The sequence below is a fragment of the Parasteatoda tepidariorum genome, chromosome 2 (genome assembly GCF_982258835.1).
Source record: "Parasteatoda tepidariorum strain Cologne lab strain chromosome 2, Ptep-v5.0, whole genome shotgun sequence".
NCBI lineage: Eukaryota > Metazoa > Arthropoda > Arachnida > Araneae > Theridiidae > Parasteatoda > Parasteatoda tepidariorum.
This window is the reverse complement of record NC_141756.1, coordinates 117,778,503-117,799,849: the sequence shown is the minus strand read 5'-3', so window position 1 is coordinate 117,799,849 and position 21,347 is coordinate 117,778,503. Positions and strand designations below refer to the sequence as shown.

The following is a 21,347-nucleotide window of genomic DNA, read 5'->3' as shown; positions in this document are numbered from 1 at the left end:
AAAAACAGAGTGTTCGGTTTCAAGAAGACAATAATTTTGGGGGTTCTTCAAATTTGTGGACTAAAAGATACATAAATCAGAGAAAACTATTTCTCAAAGTTTTAATTAAATTATTAGCAGTTTTAAAAAAAAAGTGATAGAGCACTCACGTAATCAGCTTTGCTTAACCAAAGTGCACATTCAAAGCTAACTTCAATTTCATCAACAAAGGGAATATCTTGCAAAAACAAAGTAAAATCTTCAGATGTCTTATCAAACAATTCCTAAAAGAATACAATACAAGATTAGAAAACATCAGTAAATGAATTAAAGCGATAATTATTAAACAGAGTCTGCATTGCATACCTGCCAACATTGGAGAAATAATTTGAGCTCAATCTTTTTGTTAAGTAATAAATAGTTTATTTTGGCGATTAAAGATGTGGTATTTGTATTCTTTTTGATTTTATGATTGTTTAGATTTAAGAGTTTTCTGAGCATATGATATTTTGTGGAATTGTATTTTAATAAACAGCATGCTTAGAAGAGAAATTAAAAATGCAGAATAAAGTAGATAGAAGAATGATATTTTTGTCAAAATAAGTTCTGCATTTAAGAGTTGCTGTAATTCTGTGTATTTACGATGCAGCGACTTCATGTTCAGAAGTGCAATTTCATTTAGACCACACGGTCACCATATCAACTTTCTACTTCATAGTTAAGTACCTATATATTCGACAGAAGCTTAGAATTTACAAGTCAAAAATTCAGAATGGATAGCTGTTGGGTGGAAAAAGTATCCAATTAGACTATAATACATTGTTTTTACAAAACCCTCACATAAGAAATGCATTGTATATCACAAAAGATGACATCGTGTAAGAAAATACTAGCACAAGTTTGAAATCAGATGTAACAGTGGGAGATGACAAATCATTTTCGGAATACAATTCTGACAGTTTGAGCAATTAAAGATTCATATACGTATTGAAAGTTTTTAATGCTGGCAAAACAAATGAATTATTCACTTCTTAATAGTCCTCATTTAAAAAATTAAAAAAAAAAATTATATTTTGTTATTGCAGTTGTCTATTAAGGCACCAAGGTGAGATTTTTCTTGTTTATGTTTCCATTGGCGCCATCTATGCCCAAGAATTCGACTTCTGCCACACCCATACGTCACATCTATTTAAAGCAGATTCATTCCTATAATCTTTCATTCATTCACAGATTATAATTTTGATCCAAACCAGAGAACGATCAATCTCCTATCCAGTACTCCCAGAGGCATAAAATGTTATGGGGACATGGAGGATGTTGTGACCCAGCAGATTAAACGTGCACCAGTCACCATTTACTACATGGAGAGTCTTCGGTTTGCTGGATCACACAATTTTTTATGTGGAACAAAACGTGTTGAGAACTTGGAGTGTGGCTTGACAGCAGTTTAGATTTGAATAAAGACAGTATTTATTTCTAAATTGTTTACATCAGGATTAGAGGATCCTTTTCAAACATTTTTAGATGAGTAGGAAGTACATTGTGATTTGACTTCTTTGAGGGGTCGCCTAAGCAAAATAAACTCTAAGTTATTTAGCACAATAAATAGTGAATCCCACATGAAATGAACTAAACTTATGCTTGGAGGAAAGAATTTTTCCCAATGCATGAAACAGAGAGGAAATCCCTTTTACTCCCATCTTCAGAGGAAGAAACACTCTCTTGCACAGCTAAGGGCTTTTAAAGTCCAAAAAAAAATATTGATAATTTTAAAATAGGAAAAGAAAATTAATAAACATCAACAAAATGGAACTGCTAATTCATACAAGATGTCTTATGTGTGAGTGCAAACAACAAAAAATAAGCACCTTTTAAGCTCTCAAAAAATATTTTTAAGCATTTCAAATATTTAAAATATTTTTACATTTACATTAAAAATATTTTTATTTTTAGCATTAACATAATGCTAAATAATTTTCAAAGACTTTGCATGATTATGATTAAATAACCAGTTCCTGACAAAAAAAAACTCTTTTTTTTTATTACATTAGCCACCATAAAGAGATGGAGATTTTTCGGTTCGATTTCAGAGGGTGGAAAATGAAGCCTGACATTGAGAATCTCTTGCAAAATGCAACAGAGTTGAAAATGAGAGTGCAAGAATAATTCCCACAGGACCCAATTCAGTATAAACACATGCGTGCCTGCAAATATTTAATCAAATAGGTAAAATAATTGGCGCTTCCATACGCTATGGAACAACGGTAAGTCGAAATCAGTAGTGCAAGTGGCAAAACATGGTTTTGGAGCACCTTTGGAGCAACAAAAAAGCAATTTTGGAGCAGTGAAACAAAGATTTGGGGCATATTTAATTTAAAGAATTAAAATAAGAATTTAATAACAAGAATTTTTAATTTTGCTCATTAATGACATATCTTATTTTTTACACTTTTTTGAAGGTCCCTGCATTAACAAATTAAGTTTCTTTTTGCTATCTTCCAATGCTGTTAAATATTCTACTATTCTCGACTTAGCCTTAGATAATAGGATCGGTTCGTTTTCTACAATCGGCATGTCTTTATTATTTAACCCATCTTTCATACTTTTTTCAGCTGTGGCTAAGAGATCATGAGAAGCCTTCAATTTTTTTTGCAAATCAATTTCAGCAGCTTTCAATCTGCTTTCCTCAGTTTCAGTGTTTTCACATTCTTTTTTCTCAACCTCTAATCGAGCAGAATAATTTTTAAATGCTGCAAGCGCCACTTTAATCATATCGTTATCAACTTTAAAGTTATTTAAACCCCCTATTTTGCTAATATGTGACACAACTTGTCTCAAACCATTAACACTATGCGAATTTAAACTTGCCCCATTGTCAAGTAGCTTTTTGTTCACACTAAAACCTCTTTCAACATCAACATGTGGTATGCACAAAAGAGCATTAAAAAGCTTTGTTAAAAGAGGATATTTGATATTTCCCAATCTATATTATCTTTCTTCACAAAATAGTTTTTCCAAAACACATCAATTGGTGCATATTCATTTGAGTCAGAAGAATAACCTTCTGGTTTCCCACGTAACAAAGATGCCTCTTCAGGTTTTATAATGGAGGGGGTTACTGTTGCCAGATATCTTATTGGCTTATTAGAAGTGTCTTCCATTCTCATTACAGAATGCAACACTTTCAGATGGTACAGTAACCTATTTTCAAGTGGCAATGCTTTCATTGACTGTTTTGCGCATACTTGGAACTTAAATACATAGACTTTCTATCTGAAGCAGATAAGGACGTCATCGCAAGCAAAAGCAATTTAAATAAATTTAATATTGAGTGGCTCATACTATTTTTTAAATTAACAATTACTTTATTTAATTCTGTAAAAGGTAATTCAAAACTCTTATTAATTTAACTATTATTTAAGATTATCGAGTGTATTTTTCTTAAAATTTAAATAAATGTTATTTGTAATAATATATTCAACAAAACATAAACAGGATTAATTTTGATCATACTGAATTTATAGAAATATGTAAAGAATTAAGCAAATTAAGAAACTTTAATAAATTTATATTACAAATGTAAATTCCAGGAGCAATGGGAATGTTTTGGGATGTCTTTAAGACGAAATTTGCAGTATGGGTACTGAATGGCTCCTAATAAATTTTTATTAAAACTGGTTACCAAGCACAGTATTTTAATAATGAAATGATTAAAAAAAATTAAATAATTTTTAAATGCAAATTAAAAAAAAGATAAGCATTTAATTAAACAAAAAACATAGTTACTTTTTATATACAATACATTTAAAAACATGATATTTAGGGTCAAACCAAGTAAACATAAATATTTTAAAGCGGAATGGAATTGACATGCCAATTTGATGAAAATAATGCAAATAAGAGTAGATAGTTAAAAAAAAATTATTACAAAAAACAAACAGTCTTGTTTAGAGAAGTATTTGAACACACATATAGTAAAGGGGTAAAGATAAATAATTTGGTGCATTCTCATAACAAAAAAAAGGAAATAACAATTATTTTCATAATTAATAACATGTAACGAAAAAATAAAGCTAATTTTGAAGGTTAGTGTGGGTCTTCAACTTAGATATCTTAAAATTGCCCTCCCCATCCCAAAAAAGCACTATCTCTTCCACGAGCAGTATCCCCCTTGTCCACACTATTCTTTTCATTCAGAATTCTTCACTCTCCTTACAGAGTATCATTCTAGGCAAATGGCAGAATATATTAATGAATAAACCAATATATTAAAGAAAGGACATGCTTTCTTCCCCTTGCCTGTAGCTCCCCCACACATATTACTTTTTGTCTCTCTAAAATGCTTTACCCTTGATTGTTGGTTTAATTCTAAGTGATAAAAAAGCGACTTTTTGTTTTAAAAAATTGTTCCTATGAACTATACTGATGCTGAAAATTTAAGGACTTTAAAAAACAATGTATCAAAATTAAGTTCGTTTAAGGGCCCTTATTTTCCAAAATAAAAATTGAGCAATTTTTAAAGATTTTAAGGACCGTGGGAACCCTGTAGTAATACAAACAAAAGAGATAAGTTAGCAAGCAAAGGCACTACACCAGGGATGGGCAAACTTTTTTGGTCGTGGGCCAAAAATCTGGAGAAAAAAAATTTGGTGGGCCGAGTAAAAACTTCAAAAATAAAAATTCTAACTTCTGAAAAAAAATAAAGTCAATTCATCATTGAACGCATGGCACTCTACATCAACTTTGCATTTTTTGGTTGCCATTTTGGGATTAAAAATGTTTACAAATAACTCAAAAAGGCAGTAGCCATTTCATACATTTAATAATTTCACCATTATTTACAATGACGTTGTATGTGTGCAGCCTTTCCATACGCTGTAAATTATGTTAGAACTCACGCCGGAAGAAAAATCCGCTCGTTGGAACTTAAAATGCGTAGTAAGCCTCATGTGAAGTACAATTCACCTATATTAGATTCCATATGTCTGCTCCTCGAGAAAGACAAATACTAATTGGAGCTAATCTACGGCTATTCTATAAGGGACTTCTGCTTTCAACATTTTATCAATTGAAACTGTTAATACTAACTATTTTAATTAATTTATGTTTTGTAGAACAAAAATAGAGAAAGTAAAAAGTTAAAATTCTGTCCGCGGGCCGGATAAAATCTTCCGGCGGGCCACAGTTGGCCCGCGGGCCGTAGTTTGCCCATCCCTGCACTACACCTACAAAAACAAAATACATTAATAAATATTTTTCTTCTTCCTTTTTTGATTGATAAAAGTTAAATTTTAGTTTTATTCTATTAATTTTTTATTACTTTAAAAAGAAAGCGAAAAATAAAAAATATTTTTAAAGCCATAGATTTTATACTTAATTAATAATAATAAAAAACATAACAAAAGATACAAATTAAACTGAAAAACTTGTACCAACAAGAAGGTAGCTTTTATGCAAAGCAAACTACTTAATTGTTGTCTAGGAGAGGAAGTAAAGCTTAGCATAAGTTTTTTCATCAGTTAAATAAATTCTATTATGAAAGAAATTAAATTATCCTGTTTGCTTTCTAGCAAATCAATATCGGATTTGGAGCAATAAAATTGTTTTTCAAACAATTCTTTGCAATAAAAATAATAATTGAAATTTCAAATTGCTACACAATATTTATGAAAGAATTAACAGTACTTCCTTAAGTACTCCACAATATTTATTCAAGTGCCACACATATTTCTTTCATAAAAGTTTAAAATCATGGCAAACAAAACAAAATATGACGCACATTTTTTCAGCTATCTAACTAATAATAATTTAATATTATATAATATAATTAAAAATAATTCTTAAAGTATCCCTTTTGCAGCAAATAAAATTGACAAAAAGTATTTCATGACTGTTATTCTCAAATATGAAAACAACATAGAGCTTACCTTTAAACTGAGACATAGTCTCTTTTGAGACGACAGAAGAAAAATCAAATTCTGCAATATCGAATTTGCAGGTTAACAGCAAATGTTAAAGATATCTCAACCTTTTCCGAAGATCCCGTATGAAGGCATGAAATATGGTGTAAAATTTTATTCAGCGAAAAAGCCTTAGAAGAAGGAAGTTTAAAACAAGCGGATAACTTACTTCAGTCATGGTGACTCTTTCAACTTCAACAAGTTTAGTTGTATTTGTCTCAGGAGCAAATTCCAAGGAGCCATATTCTTTTAACAACATCTTTACATTCATGTTGTGAATGCAAATGTGTTGCCCATCTTCAGCTAAAGTTAAATGAAACAAAGAATGAAACAGTTACAATACTTTAGATTACTTTAAATTCAAACTATCTATATGTAGAATAAACATAACAATAAATGACTTTGGTTTGCTTAACAAAATAAATAAGAATGACAAGAAAAAAAAAAGGGAAAATATATTTTAAAAACTTATTCAGATTCTTCACACTTTGAAGATAAAAGAGAAATTATTTCAACTTTATAGTATAATAATGCAGTAAAACATAGATAAATAAATACCGTTAGAAAAATGTCACCCCTTTTCTTTCACAGTCTGAAATAGAATTCATACTTGCATCACATATTCCATGCTATTCAGACATTTTGAAACACTAAAGGAATTTTCAGTAATTTAAATATTTTTTTCTTCCTAAAATAGAATTAGAGTGACTGCAATTCAGTAACTTACAAGTTAAAACCTCACCTATGAATTAGAGATTCATTGTGGATCATTGAATTTCATTTCACAGCTAAGTACTGTATTTATTTAATTGGACAATAAAGTACAATAACAGACATAGGGTCATTTCATTATTTAAGCTTGCTCTGAACAATAAATTTCACCATAACAATTTTTTATTTTAGGACAAATATTTAAAAACCACAGTTTTTTATTTATTCATTTTTTAAACTTAGGCACAATAACATTTATTTCAAACACAGAGAATGACGAGATTGTTTTGATTTTTCCCAATGGGATTACAATAGGTTTACGTCTGGTGATGCTTTTTATTTGCTAATTCATTTAGACTACTAACAAATAAAAACACGACATATTCAATGCTAACACCTTTTTTTACAGCAAATACTTCCCGGAATTTTTTTAAAAAACCTGTCTTATACTAATTTTTAACACATAGAAATTTTCATAATTAACATATACATGTTTTAATTATTGACATATAGTACCTGGTCAACTGAAAACATTTAGCAAGTTTGGAAAACTTTTCTTTAATCTACCGAAAATTTAAGTACACAAGATCACAATTTTAAAGCTGTAACTGGGAATAGCATGATTTTAATACAGGCCAAAATATTCTCATAATTTTTCCTATCTGAAATGAAACCTTAAATGAGAGGTTACTCAATTCATGAAATAGATGAAATGACTGGATTTTAGGACTGCACAAAAACCTGTCACCGCTAGACTTTCTGGTGATACATCCAAAAAATGTGTACATGTAAAAACGATATTAAATTAAAGGATTCTAAAAAATTGAATCGCAGCTGCAACTGAAACAATTTCTCCAAAAATTCTACAAATAGCCATCTTTGAATGTCAATCATCAATTAATTATGTCTACAATGAAACATATTAGAACTTGTACTTTTTCTTATTTTTCAGTAGGAAATTAATATTCATACGTGCAATTAATTAACTTGCATCCTATAAGAAACTAAGAAAAAATGGAAAGAAATATTAAAATTTTAATTCTTTTATATGCATTAACATATTTTTATTAACAGTAACAAATATTTAACACTATATGATAGGTAAAAACAGCATACTTTCGTGTAATTCTTCATAAGACTCAGTTGAACATGTTGAAATAAGATGTTTTCTCTCTGGTACATTACCCTAAAATGCAATTATATGAAACTTATAGAAAATTTAATGTAAATATTTTTATTTTTAAAGAGATAATTTTAACAAGTTAACTAAACTAATTCTAATTTTCCTAAGTAGTATATGTTTTTGAGGAACTAAATGAACTTTGTATCATTAACTGCAAAAAATATTTTTAAACAAAATGTAAACAAATTATCTTAACCTTAGACAAATTATCTGAACCTTAGACAAATTATCTTAAGCTTAAAATTAGAGACACTAAAATTAAAATGTGTACATGCCACCAACCTTATATTCTTAAAACCTTAGACATATTAATCGCATTTTAAGATAGCAATATGAAGTAAAAGATTTAGTATATAATGTATTAAATTTCAATAAACAATTTTTCCACATAAATTACATTCTTATATTATTTGAAAACTATAAAAAAGATAAAAACTTGAAATAGCTTTATTTAAAGCAAGCAGCAATAAGGGAAAAAAAGTGACTCAAAAATGTAAGCTTAATTGTCCGAAAAATTTACATCATAGAAATGAATGTCGAGCATTGTAAACTCAAATCAATAAAATGAAGCTATAATTTAATTATTAATTTATAGACAAATAAGATAGTAAAAATTTTGAAAAGAATCTAGAACTTTTATTTTAAAAGTTTTTTTTTGTATTTTTTAAAAGCCTGCAAAATTAATAAAATAATTATTCTATATGAATCAATCTTTATTACTTAATAATAATAAAAAACATATAAACAGATATAGACAAAAGTTCAAACTTTTGCTTCCTTTCATTCAATTTGAAATTATTTCAAAGAGCATATTCTCACTAAGTCAGTGTCAGCAGAAATGTAACTAAGCATGAATGTATGAATTTGTCCCATGAGAGCAACTGCAAAGATACTGTCAGACGTTATCTGATATGAAACTTGTGACAGTTTTACTGGCGCTCTCTTTTGAGCGCAAACAGATTAATGATGAAATTAAGAGGATTTTTTTAAACTTTTTCACAAAAATATAAATAAATAATAAAAGAGGGGAAAATTTTCGGGATAATAAAAATTGGAAGGCAGTTAAAAACATTTGTTGGCATTTATGAAATTATGCCCACCAAAAAAAGGAAAAATAATAAAAAGAAAGGTTTAGAGAAGAAATTTGTTTCCGAGGTAATATATAGCTATAGAAGTCATAAAGTTTGCAAGAATATAATATTCAAATAATTCAAAGAAGAAACAAAATTAAAAATTTTGTTTGCTAATTTTTTTTTTAAAAGACAAACACTTTGTTCCAATATATTTTTTTAAAAAAATCACATACATTGCTTCTATAAATGAGCTCCTTAAGTTGATCTACATTCTGGTTTAAAGCAATATCCCTTTCATGAAGTAGCTGCCAAGAAAAAAAAACTTCAGAATGTTAAATACCAAATTAAATTTTTATGTGATAAAAGTTGACAAATGTTATCAACAGGTTGTGGGGATACAGTTATCTTCTTTTAATGAACACTTGTGAAATAAATAACAGTAAAATTTTTCAATAAATCAATTAATCAAAAAATTTACAATGGTCTTCCCTATACACAAACAAAAGTTTAATGAAATTTCACTTTTTCTGGGCAGTGTTAGTATTAAACTCTGAACACATTGTATGTAACTAACATCAGAGCAAAATTCGCTTAAAAAAGATATTAAGCATTAAGTGAAATATGATCCATGCTTCCATGCTCTTTCAAATTTATTTTATGTATAAGTAATATAAGGATAGTGAACACTCAGTAAAATATTATATTATTCAATGAGATTTTATCAAGAGACAATATTCAGTTCAAATATTTTCATTAATACATTAACTTTTCAAACATTAATTATTTTTAACTGTTACAGTTCATAAAAAATACAAGAAATATTAATATCACAGGTATAAATTTTAAAAATTAAACTTAAAGTAAAAACAACAAATCAGATAAGTTGAAAATAATTGAATTATTGGCATAACTTTGACCTTACCGTAAAGGCAGATTCCATAAAGCAAGCCTCTGGAGTGTCCATTTCATAAGCAGCTCTTTCTCTTTCAATGACAGAAAAGACTTCCTTCTGACCAGCCATAAGTAATTTCTGGAATCACCTAGAACATTCTCTTAATTAAATATTATTTAATAGTTCACATTACACACATATATTCTTAAGCAAATAATGAGATAAGAAAAAAAAAGTCTTTTATGCTAAGGGTTTTTTCAGACATTTTTCTAACTTTAGGGAGATTTTTAAAATATAATAAAATTTGGAGACTAGGGGAAATTAATAAAATTTAACACCCATCAAGCGTTGAGCCCCTGGACTGGACAGAAAATCTGCAGCTTAAATTACAAAACAAAGCTTAGGAGAGCTATTTAGTCATTTCCACTAAAGGTGGTAGCAACACATTTGTGTAGACAGCATGATTTCCTCTAATCAATGAGTACAACGCTCTTGAAAGGGGGGGGGGTCATTGTTGTACGCAAGAAACCAGTAGAGGCTTAAAAAACAGTGAAAACTTTAAAAACAGTAGAGGAAAAACTTTTATTGACTGCTTACAATAGTATATCGATGGTTACAAGTTTGGCGAAGATCACTTTTCCCAATCATGGCATCTACGACTGCACGTTTGCATAAAGAGCAATTTTCGATTGCAAGTGAATAGTGACAGTTGTGGCAATGATTATTATTTTCCCCTGTGTTTCATGACTCATCCTGTCGCTGACATGATGAATCCTGAAGTGATGGAGAATCTCTATCACTTATGTAAACATGCCTTCGTTTAATTGCGCAAATCCTGGTTTTCTTTTTACATTCAATGCAGCAGTTCATCATTTTTAACCATTATTTTGCAAAGATATAATATTAAGAAATAATATTAATTGTTAAGAAATAATAGTCATTGTTAAAAAATATTAAAATACAATGTTTATTTTTTTAAAAAAAAATATGCAATTTACTACTTATTAATATTTTATTTTTATTCAATGATTATTTTTACTTTTTAATGCACTTCTCTTTTTCAAATAACGAACTGAATTTATGATGGGGGCGGGGGTGACTCAGAAGTTTCTCAGTCTTTTTCAATCCATTAACGAAGTTTTTATTTTTCTGCGCATGAAGATATTTATAAATACTAGTTCAATGAGCGTTTTCATACTGATTTTATATTTATAATTACTTGTGTAATCACAGAAGTCGCAGCAGGCTTATTTCTGCCGCATGTCTCCTTCCCCCCTGCGCAAGTTGTTCAGTTTTTTTTTTTAAAATATACAATTGATTGTTGATAACTAATCAAAAAGGGCAAGAATTTGAAATTACCCAACACCAAATGTAAAACATTATTGTAACAAATATATTATATTGTAACAAATACATTAAATTGTAACAAATTATTGTAAAAAATTATTTATAAAAAAAAATACATATCGTCATTGACAGTAAATATAGCTGTATGAGCATTTTCAATAGGAACTGGTAAAGAAATCAGTGATCCTTTCTATCTTTTCATTAAGCATAATTTAATTTCATCTCCAACAGTTACAGAACTTGCATAGTTTTATGGAAACACTGTTTAAAAAAAAACACAAAGAATACATTTAAAAAATTATTTTCAATTTTTTTAAATACCTTTAAACTTGTGTCCTTGAAAGATAAAGGAAAAAGCAAAGGCATTCCAACAGCTATATTATATGTTAATAATAATTAGCTATCATAAGACAAGAACTAAGAATTTAAGATTTCAGAAGTAAAAGTTTATTTAAAGCAACAAAAATGTGCTTAGCACTTTTAATTTCTGACTTCTAAAATTGTCTTTACTTTCAACAGGGGTAAATGTGGTAAAAATTGAAAATTTTAAAACAGAATGGAGGTATCCAAATTTTAAAAGGGTAGAAAAAATTAGATACAAATCTTTATACTTTAAAAATATAAATATACTGAAGACTTATGATTGCTAAAAAATATATAATTATAGGAAATAATCTCACTTTATTTAATTTAATCATTAATATTTTATTATTACATAATAAAGCCCTCACCGTGTAGGAAATAAAAAGCAAAGAGTCTTATAAACATTTTCTTAAACAAGAATACCAACAAACAGTTTTTATATTATATTATATATATATATATATATATATATATATATATATACAGATAGAGAGATGGATAGATATACATACGGACAGTAACACATGTTGTGAAATATAAAGAAAAATGATGACAAATTATTGTTATCTTAAATTTTTTGCTTGTCTTAACTCACTTTTTTTTTATAAGAGAAAAAATAAATAAAATCCACCGAAAGACTGGAAACATATAACTAACTTTACTTTCACTCATTGAATTTTATATATATATATATATATATATATATATTTAAATAAGATGAGAAACAATACTTCAGTAATTAAATAATATGCCTAAAAACAGATAATAAATGATAAAAACAGATAATAACCATTTAAAGTAACAAATTGAATTATTCTTTATTTATATTTAGTTGAAATTTCAAATCACCATCAAGAAACTGTCAAGTTCACAATATAATAAATAAATAAATAAAATTACCTTTTTAAATCCATTTTATGCACTGCTTCAAAACAAATAGAACATTTTTGCCAAGATTTATCAGTTAAAGCCAAATAAAGTAGAATGCTGGGAGAGCAAAAAACATGTCCACACATCTTTGCAGCAGTTGAAATGTGAAGACAAATTGGGCAAGATGGCATCATGACATGTTAAACGCTGAAGAAATACAAAATTCTGAGATATGTACAAGGACAAAAATTATTGCAGAAAGTTTCAATTGTTTAAAAAAATTTTTTTATCTATTATGTTACTTTTTAATTAAAACCTAAACAATATTATTTTAAATTAAGAGATAAAATTTTTGAGCACTTTGTTGATGCATAACAACAATTAAATTATATCCTAAAACAAAATTTTCAATTTCTTATGAAGTTATTAGTAAAAAAAATTAACTATAATTAACTAAGAAAATATTTCTTGTGTAGGCTACTCGATGTAATATAAATTACATAAAACTATACATTTACTAACAGCATGATTAAAACAGAAAACAAATGTGCTGTAATAAAATAAAAAAATTACTTTTCCCAATGTCACAGACTATCTCACAGAAAATCTGCACATACCATTTCTTCAATTAATGACCAATCTACAAGCTTATCTGGATTGTTTTGGTACATAGAATAATCTCCATTATCCCTTGCAACGAATTGGCAACAGAAATTTTAAATAAAGTTTCATTACTTTCATACATAATAAAAAATTTAAAAAAGCACACATGGTGTTCTACAGCTTACCTTCTGATTAATACACACTTTAATGATCCTAGTCAAAATCTTCACCCAAAGTGTTGCCAATAAAAATTTAAATCTGGAAAAAAGAAAATACTATTATAAAAATCAGAAATTATTATCAATATTAATCAGGGTACAAGTCCGGACCAGAATGAAATTCATTGAAACAAATAAAATTTGTTAGATGAAGCTTAAAAGCTGACAACTGTTATTAACACGTTGAGAGTAACTTGTATTTTTAAAAAAAAATTCTCGTTAGGCCAGACATGCTATCTAGAAACGCTATTATTGTGGTACAGCAATGTGAATCGTACTACTAACAGATTTAAATAAAAAATTTATTTGTAATAAATAAAAATTAAGTCAATTTGAAATAAAATTTCAATTATTACTAAACCTGATTTTATTTTGATAAAAGACAAGACAGTAAATTTTAAATTGTAAAGATTCAACAAAAAAATTGTGTAAAAAAAAACTTTGGAAATAAGTGAATGTTTTCAAATGGACCCATTCCATTCACCTTGGTCAATTGGGTATACTATCGCCTACGTCACAGGTTGTGTTATTCCTACTAAATTTAACCAGTGAACGGTATTTTCTGCGAGCCTGACATCAAGCCACAAATAAACAAACGGAATGTTCAATCTTTTAAATAGCTGCTCGCCAGATTATATTATATTAAATAGAAAAGTTCGCTTTGTAATAATTGATTTTGTTGTTTCATCTAAGTAACTCAATGTTTTTAGTAAACATAATTTAAAACTCAGTTTATTAATTAAATTAAAAGTTTTTTTTCTCTTCTGACAACGTGAGACATCAAACCAATTAAACTTAACGGACATCATTCTATAGAATCCATATTTTAAAAAAAATCCATGTTTTCAAATCAACATAAATTAGCGCATGTAAAATATTAAACAATAACCACTATATTCTATTCATTTAGCATTGCACGGTAGTATATGTTATTCCTACTAAAATTTTCGAAGTGGAAGTAGTTGTGTTTTTTTTATATTATATCCAATTCAAAGTATAAAATATGGTAATATCATATTTTATATTATAAAATAAAAAAAGTAATAAGTATTAACATTAATAAAAATAAAAAAATCATTGATAATTGTTATTTGATGATAGAATCAAAATTGGCTATACAGTACTAAACTGAAGTTTAAAGGAGGAAGTAAAAAAACAATACCACCAAAGCACCTCAGAATCACATAACTTGTAAATGGAAATCACAGATTTTGAATTTTTCTTTCAAATCTGATTTAAAATAAAATTGTTTGAACCAATAGTTTTAATTATTTTTAGATGTGTAAGTAAAATTCAAAATCCCAGTTTAAAATACTAAGCAAAAAATGAACAGGAAGTAGTTAAATGGAAATTGCTGGTTTTGAATTTTTCTTTCAAAATTGTTTCAAATATACACAAGAAAATTTCTTACTGAAAAATCATATTAGAAGACTTACAACAAGAGTTCCTTATTACATTTTGGATGTTTTAATCCCTTATTTTTATTATATCCAGAACCAGATCGCTTACCTTCTCAAACATCAAAAGTAAAATTCAACAGATGGTTTAAATTTCCTTTATTATAACCCTGTGAGTAAGATGGTTCAGCAACTTATTTTAATCTGAAACTGAATGTTCAATACAACTCTAAGAACATCTATCCGTAAAATATAATTTTTTTATAAAATACATCAATATATATTTTTACTTTTAGAAAAGAAAGCATGAAACTAAATTTGATTAGGAAAAAAAATTTGCACTAAAGGCTATCTCCTAACTATCCCAACTTAACCCCATGTGGTTACAAACCTTTTTACTAGAAAAGGGCTATACAAGGATGCACTGAAAAACTTCAATGTTGTGATATCTTCTCCAATCTGATGTCTGGATCATTTTTCAATGCATTAAAAATTGTAATTTACTGAGACATGCACAATGTTTCCTGATGGATTGATGTCTGCACTTGCAATGGGGAGCATTGTTCCCGATTTTCAAATGCGGAAAAAAAGCACTTCTCCTTACCATAACATCAACGACCGCAAGCTTGTGTAAGAATTTTTCGTCGATCGTAAGTGAACAGTGATAGCTCTGACAATGTTGGTTATCTTTCCCCATGTTTCTTTCAATGTGACTCATTGTTTTGCTGATACAATGAATTCCTCTGTGATAAAGAGTCAAAGTGTTATTGAATTTCTTAGTTATGGAAATGTGCTTTCTGTTTCTACCATTGCTTTTTAAACAGTGCTGCTACAAAAGATGCTCAAATTCGGTTACTATTAAGATATGGCAGAGACAAAATTTTAAAATTACAAAATATTGTAAATATAAAATCCTCCTTCACTATAAGGAATAAGAATTACTACATGCAAGTACAAGCATAGGAACTTTTATAGTGACAACTATTTATTTATAGTTGTTTCATAAAAGATACATGCGCCACCTTTTGTAGCTATTTAGTGTAGTCAAACGCACTGGTCTTAGTGGGGGGGGGAGTTGTAATATACTTTTAACAGCACTTTATATTTTCATAGTCGATAGTTCAAAAGTATCTAACTTGAAGAATTTCTGATCAGTTCTGAAGTGGATGCCACAAAATGGTACCTTTCTCTAAAACATCAAATTATACAGAAAGTGCAACTCTTTTTTTTCTTCTGTGAAATACAATCTTCACCTTTTGTTTTATGAAGACAATGAGCCGCATTTGATTTTAAGGAAACTTTAATCAAAGTAATACCCAGGCTTTGTATTGCACCAATGAGAAAATCAAAACATTTATTATTTTTAAAAAAATTAAGAAATATTTTGGAGCATCATACATAAACCAGATTACTTTTAAAAAGGTAAAAAAATGAAAACAAAGTATGATTTGTTCGACTTAAGAGCAATAAAAGAAAATTTTATTGCCGAAGAAAAGCAAAATATACTATTTTTAATTTTAAAGATACTTTGCTTAGAACAGAAAGTTTTACTATTTCCAGCAAGAACTGAACAGCATAGGGCACAATTAATGATCGCATCAAAACAAAAAGATATTAGATCAAAAACTTTTGGATTCCTCAAATCTATTTTTTACAAGTCAGCATATGTATTCTTACAAAATGGGATGCTTCGAGCACACACAAAAATCAGGATTATTAGGACAAAAAGTATGAAATGAAAGCAAAATATTTTCTATGAAGAATATCAGGAAAACAATAAGCCCTACAATATGTGGATATATAGTGCACTAAACAAAATCAATTATTTTTAATTTTTTACCAGCTTGAATAACACACTAATTTATAAAACAAAAAGTTTTTTAAGAATACTTTAATCACATGCTTTTATCATAAAAAATCATCTTTAAAAAAATATAACAGAATATAATTCGACAACATATAATAAGAAACACACTTAAAATTTTTGAAATGTATACATAATGCATGATTTTCGAAGCAGAGTTGAAAAAAATTAATTTTTATCAAAATTAAATCAATTAGGAGGGTAATTCTGTATTGATATCCATACACATGAACTTCAATTCAAAAGGGGATTTGAAACTCGAAAATTTAAAAGTTATACCCTTAGAATTGGTTCCCTTCAAAAAAGTTTTTACTTTCTTGCATGTTTGGAAAAGAGCCAAAACTTGATTATTTTGTGGTAGATACTGACATACCTACATGGAAATTTTCCACCGAATTTGAAACTAATACTTACACCAACATGGTGAGAGTTTTTCAAAAACTAAATTATAGCCAGCTTATATCTTGTTCATGCTAACGTAAAATAGTGTCGACTGGCTTTCTTTTCAAGCAACACAGAACATGGTTTGTATCAGTGTTTTTTATCTATTTTTCTTTATTTTGGTTCTTTATAAATGTTACAAATAATTCAGCTTCAATTTAAATTTGAAATTTTTCAGGGTTTTCACTCTTTAAACAAAATAGTATGATTGTGCATCATCAATGTACATATACTGCCAGTGACAGTGTCAATTAGTTGGCTTTCTTTAAATCAATAAATAAAAGAATTAAGATTTGCAATTTTTTTCAAGTATATATATAAAAAAAAAAGAGTAAATAAAGAAATTTGGTAAAAACATTCAAAAAATTATTAGAAGTTTTTATAATTCGCTACTAGACCAAGAAATGTGTTATATTTAATTTTATGATGAATGACACAAAATTACTTCCAGCCAAACCTGTTATTAGGAATTAACTTTACATTGTTACTAAACATTTTAGCGAAAAACATGAACTGATTTTAAAGCAACCGAAAATTGAATAAAAATTAAAAACAGCATACATATTTTTTTAGTGCATATCTTACCATGTTTAAACCTTTTTTTTCATAAATAAATATTTCTGATAAAAAAAATTTTAAAAATAGTACAACTTTTTAAATAATACATGAATTTTAACACTTAAAAAAATATAAAATGCAGCAAGAATATTTCATTACACATGGTTTTAATCCATAAGTAATAAACAGAGAGAAATCAACATGCTATTTACATAGACGTTTTGTTTTAAAAGTTAATAATTGTATTCCAGAAAAGTTCATTAGTTTTCTATTTTAATTATTATTATATTATCATTGAAAAAGTGACTGAGTACTTTGAAACAGTTTGAAATATATTTTTGAAATTACAAAATATTTACAATTATGAATCTAGATATATTTTAGCCAATAGTGATATCTCTAAATATTTTCAATGAAATTGAAGATATATAAAGATTATGATACATAGATTTGTTTAAAAATGCTTCATGTGTTTTTAAAAATTTACGAGGGTTGTAAATTAAATAGTGGCAACTTAGCCTTGAAACTCACCTGGCATGCGCAAATAGGATATGGGAGTGGTGAGGTGGTGCTGTTGTCGATGTGTAGAGTGCAAAATACAGTCGATCTGCTTAGAAGGGTAGTTGTTGTGTGTCGTTAAAGTGAGGAGTTTCATTTCCATCGCTCTAAAGCATGTTTTAAAAAGGAGATCAGCTGTCGTCGCTGAAAATCGAGGTTGCCCATGCCAAAAATGCAACAGAATGCTATCGAGGATAAGTGGAAGCTTGTGTCGCGAATTCTTTACCGTATTGGACAGTAGCACGATGGGTTCAAGCATCTCGTCTTTTTCGTCATTAAGCCTTTTGAAAACATGCTTTAGAGCGATGGAAACGAAACTCCTCACTTTAACGACACACAACAACTACCCTTCTAAGCAGATTGACTGTATTTTGCACTCTACACATCGACAACAGCGCCACCTCACCGCTCTCATAGCCTATTTGTGCATGCTTGCCCTTCTGTGAGTTTCAAGGTTAAGTTGCCACTATTTAATTTACAACCTTCGTATATTTTTTCACACAAAATACCTATATATAAGTATAATTCAAGGAGTTTACTTTTACAAATTTTATGATGCTTTTTTTTCTTCACAAAACCAATATATATATATATATATATATATATATATATATATATATATATATATATATATATGACATAAAAAGAAACATTTTGGAGTAGATAGGGGCTTTTCCTTGTTATTTCAAAGTAAACCAAAAATGAGTTCAAAAATGTTTCAAAGTAAACCACAATTCTGACAATATTAAAATTCCAACAGCACTAAGTGGAATTTTAAATCTGTTGCTTCAAAAATTTATCTGAATGCTGGATTAAATAAAAAAAATCACAGTTAAAACATTTACTAAAATTCAACTGAATTAAAATGTAACATAGTATTTGAAGTAATATTTTCAAAAAAAATTTGAATTCTCCAATCTTTTCATGAAAGCTGACAGCTACGCATTTTAAGTAATTTTTTTTTATCTAGAGTTACAACGAAACATACAATGACTATTACTTTAATTTCATAGATATCAGAATAGATTTCTGTTTTTTTCTATTCAGCCATTCTCTAGCACTAAATGATGGGGTAGGTGCAGCAGTGTCAGGAACAAATCTTCTTGAAATTGTTCTGACTAATAAAAATAAGTTTTTAATATAATACATAAGTAAATATATAAAGCCAGTTATGATATATTTTTGTTACTTAGTGTATAAAATCAAGAAATACCATCAAGTTAAGCGACAATTACAATAAGACAGCATGACGAATACATTGTCAGGCAGAGGGTAAAACAGTAACTAGTATCAAAAGAAAATCTCTGTTTTAAAGTAGAACTTAAGAGAATTTCCAAGGGTAGTTACGAAATTAGTTGTAAATATGTTAATTACAATATCTTTTATTCCTTTGTGTTTATCATTTTCCCTATGAACGAAAAAGGCAAAAATATCAAAGTTTTTTCATATGAAAAAAAAAAAGAAATACAGTCAAACCTCACTAATGCGAAATCACTTGGGTGAAATATCGCTTTATATGAAATATACATTTGGTCCCATTAGTCAGCAATCAATTATTACTGCATTTAGCATATTTAACATGAAAATTTCAAGCTGACTTGAAAGGTCACAACACAGATCAGCAGCATGTGCATAATGTGTCAATTATTCATTTTGAGGAATGCTATTTCTATTATCCACCTTTGTTAGGAGTAGCAGATGGGCAAATAAATAAAATAGTTAAATAAAATTATTAAGCTTATTTTAATTTGTTTGGGACATAAGTGTAGTAGACGATATGTATTAATAGTATGAAATAAATTGTTTTCATAATGTATCGGATAAGATGAAATCTGGCTAACACAAATAATTATGATATTAAATTTTTTGTTGTCAATTTCGAGTTCAAGAGGTTTGGCTGCATTAAAAAAAATTTTTGGTACCAGTTTTTAAAATTATTAAATGGTTTCTCTTAAAAAACAAAAGCATCCTTAGTAGTTAATGTGATATTTCACTAAAGGTATAGATAGTAAGGTATACATTACGTAAGGATAAGGTATTTCAACACTTCTACCTTCTAAGCACTACAGCCTGTTGTACATCAAGCCTTTCATTTTCTTCATGTGACATTAATCAAACACTATGAATCTCCATCTGTTTTAGATCTGGCTATCATGTGGCTAACCTTTGTTTCTCTTCACTGTTTTCTCAACCAAGTAGTTAGGGAAATTTGTTTTGGCAAAGTGATCAACCTTGTGCTAAACCCCCAATCAAAGTTATCTTTGTACAGTATCTTTCCTCTGACCTGGGTTACTCTGTCTAAGCGACTGTATGATAACGCCTCAGTAACCCCAAAAACAATTTATAATGAAATTAAGCCCAAGAAACATGCGAAATTTCAATGATTTTATAATATGCAGTAAATTAGACATCATATGCATATTTTTTAAAGCAAATCTATTTTTAGATTAATGAATTTTCTTTTCCAAAAAGAGTAATAAAATGCCCTTTCGTTAAAATCTGTTAATGCATTTTTCTATTTATCTTCATTTACATATTTTTAGTCCAAATCATATTAGGTACTAGTTAAAGAGGTAAAAAAAAAATATACAGTTATTCTAATAGATAATACTTTTTAATTTTTTCAAGAAAGTTTAATTTCCAAATAGTTATGTTCTCAATAATAACTAAATCATTATAAAGCATACTATCCATATTTGGTCAAAAGTTATTAAATTTTCAAGCTTCTTATAATTTTAAAACTGATACACTTTTATATGAATTTTATAAGGATATTGTATCATAAATGGAAATAAATAATTTAATTAATATGACTTATTAACAACTTACTTTTCTTGGCACAATCATAGAAATAGTTTCAGAGTGGTTAGACAGCATGCAGTTTGTAGAAACAAAATTCTTCACATCGCAAAACATCCAGACCTCTTTTGGGCATGATTCCGAGGCCCTGCAGAGGAAAGCCAGTCAAAAATTGATTCAAATAATAACACCAGGGTGGTTCACAAACTATTTTGTAGTAATGTATGTTTCTGTCACCCTAAAATAAGAAAGACTTTGTTTCGTAATTGTAAAAACAATCAGTTTAAATGTTATTTGTAACAAATTTATATAAACAGATAAAATTCAATATTATTCATAAAAATTATTAATGTATTGCTGCACTTATGCCAAATCAAATCCATACAAAGCTATAATAAGCATTCTTTTCATGCACAATGTGTTATAAATATTCCTTAACTTTTTTTTCTGTTCCTAAAAGATTTAATTTAAATTAATAACTTTATGCTATTACAGAATTTATATTGTTATTACAGAAAACCAAACTTTTCT

General features: G+C 28.0%; 1 protein-coding gene across 25 annotated transcripts in view; it reads right to left on the bottom strand.

Annotated features, from left to right (window-relative positions):
- The window catches only part of LOC147816100 (E3 ubiquitin-protein ligase RNF10-like), a 56,669-nt gene that overhangs the window by 11,047 nt on the left and 24,275 nt on the right, over window positions 1–21,347 (bottom strand). For 14 of the 25 annotated variants that reach the window (XR_015431680.1, XR_015431679.1, XM_087158175.1 and 11 more), the window contains 8 exons: window positions 20,847–21,054; window positions 13,167–13,239; window positions 12,409–12,585; window positions 9,829–9,946; window positions 9,140–9,211; window positions 7,767–7,836; window positions 6,109–6,242; window positions 150–263 (listed from right to left, as the gene is read on the bottom strand). Coding sequence is in view for 23 of the 25 variants with exons in the window: in XM_087158175.1 (XP_087014301.1) it covers window positions 150–263; window positions 6,109–6,242; window positions 7,767–7,836; window positions 9,140–9,211; window positions 9,829–9,927 (489 nt within the window). In the remaining 2 variants the exon portion in view is untranslated. The other 11 variants (XM_087158171.1, XM_087158164.1, XM_087158169.1 and 8 more) reach the window with 11 other exon arrangements.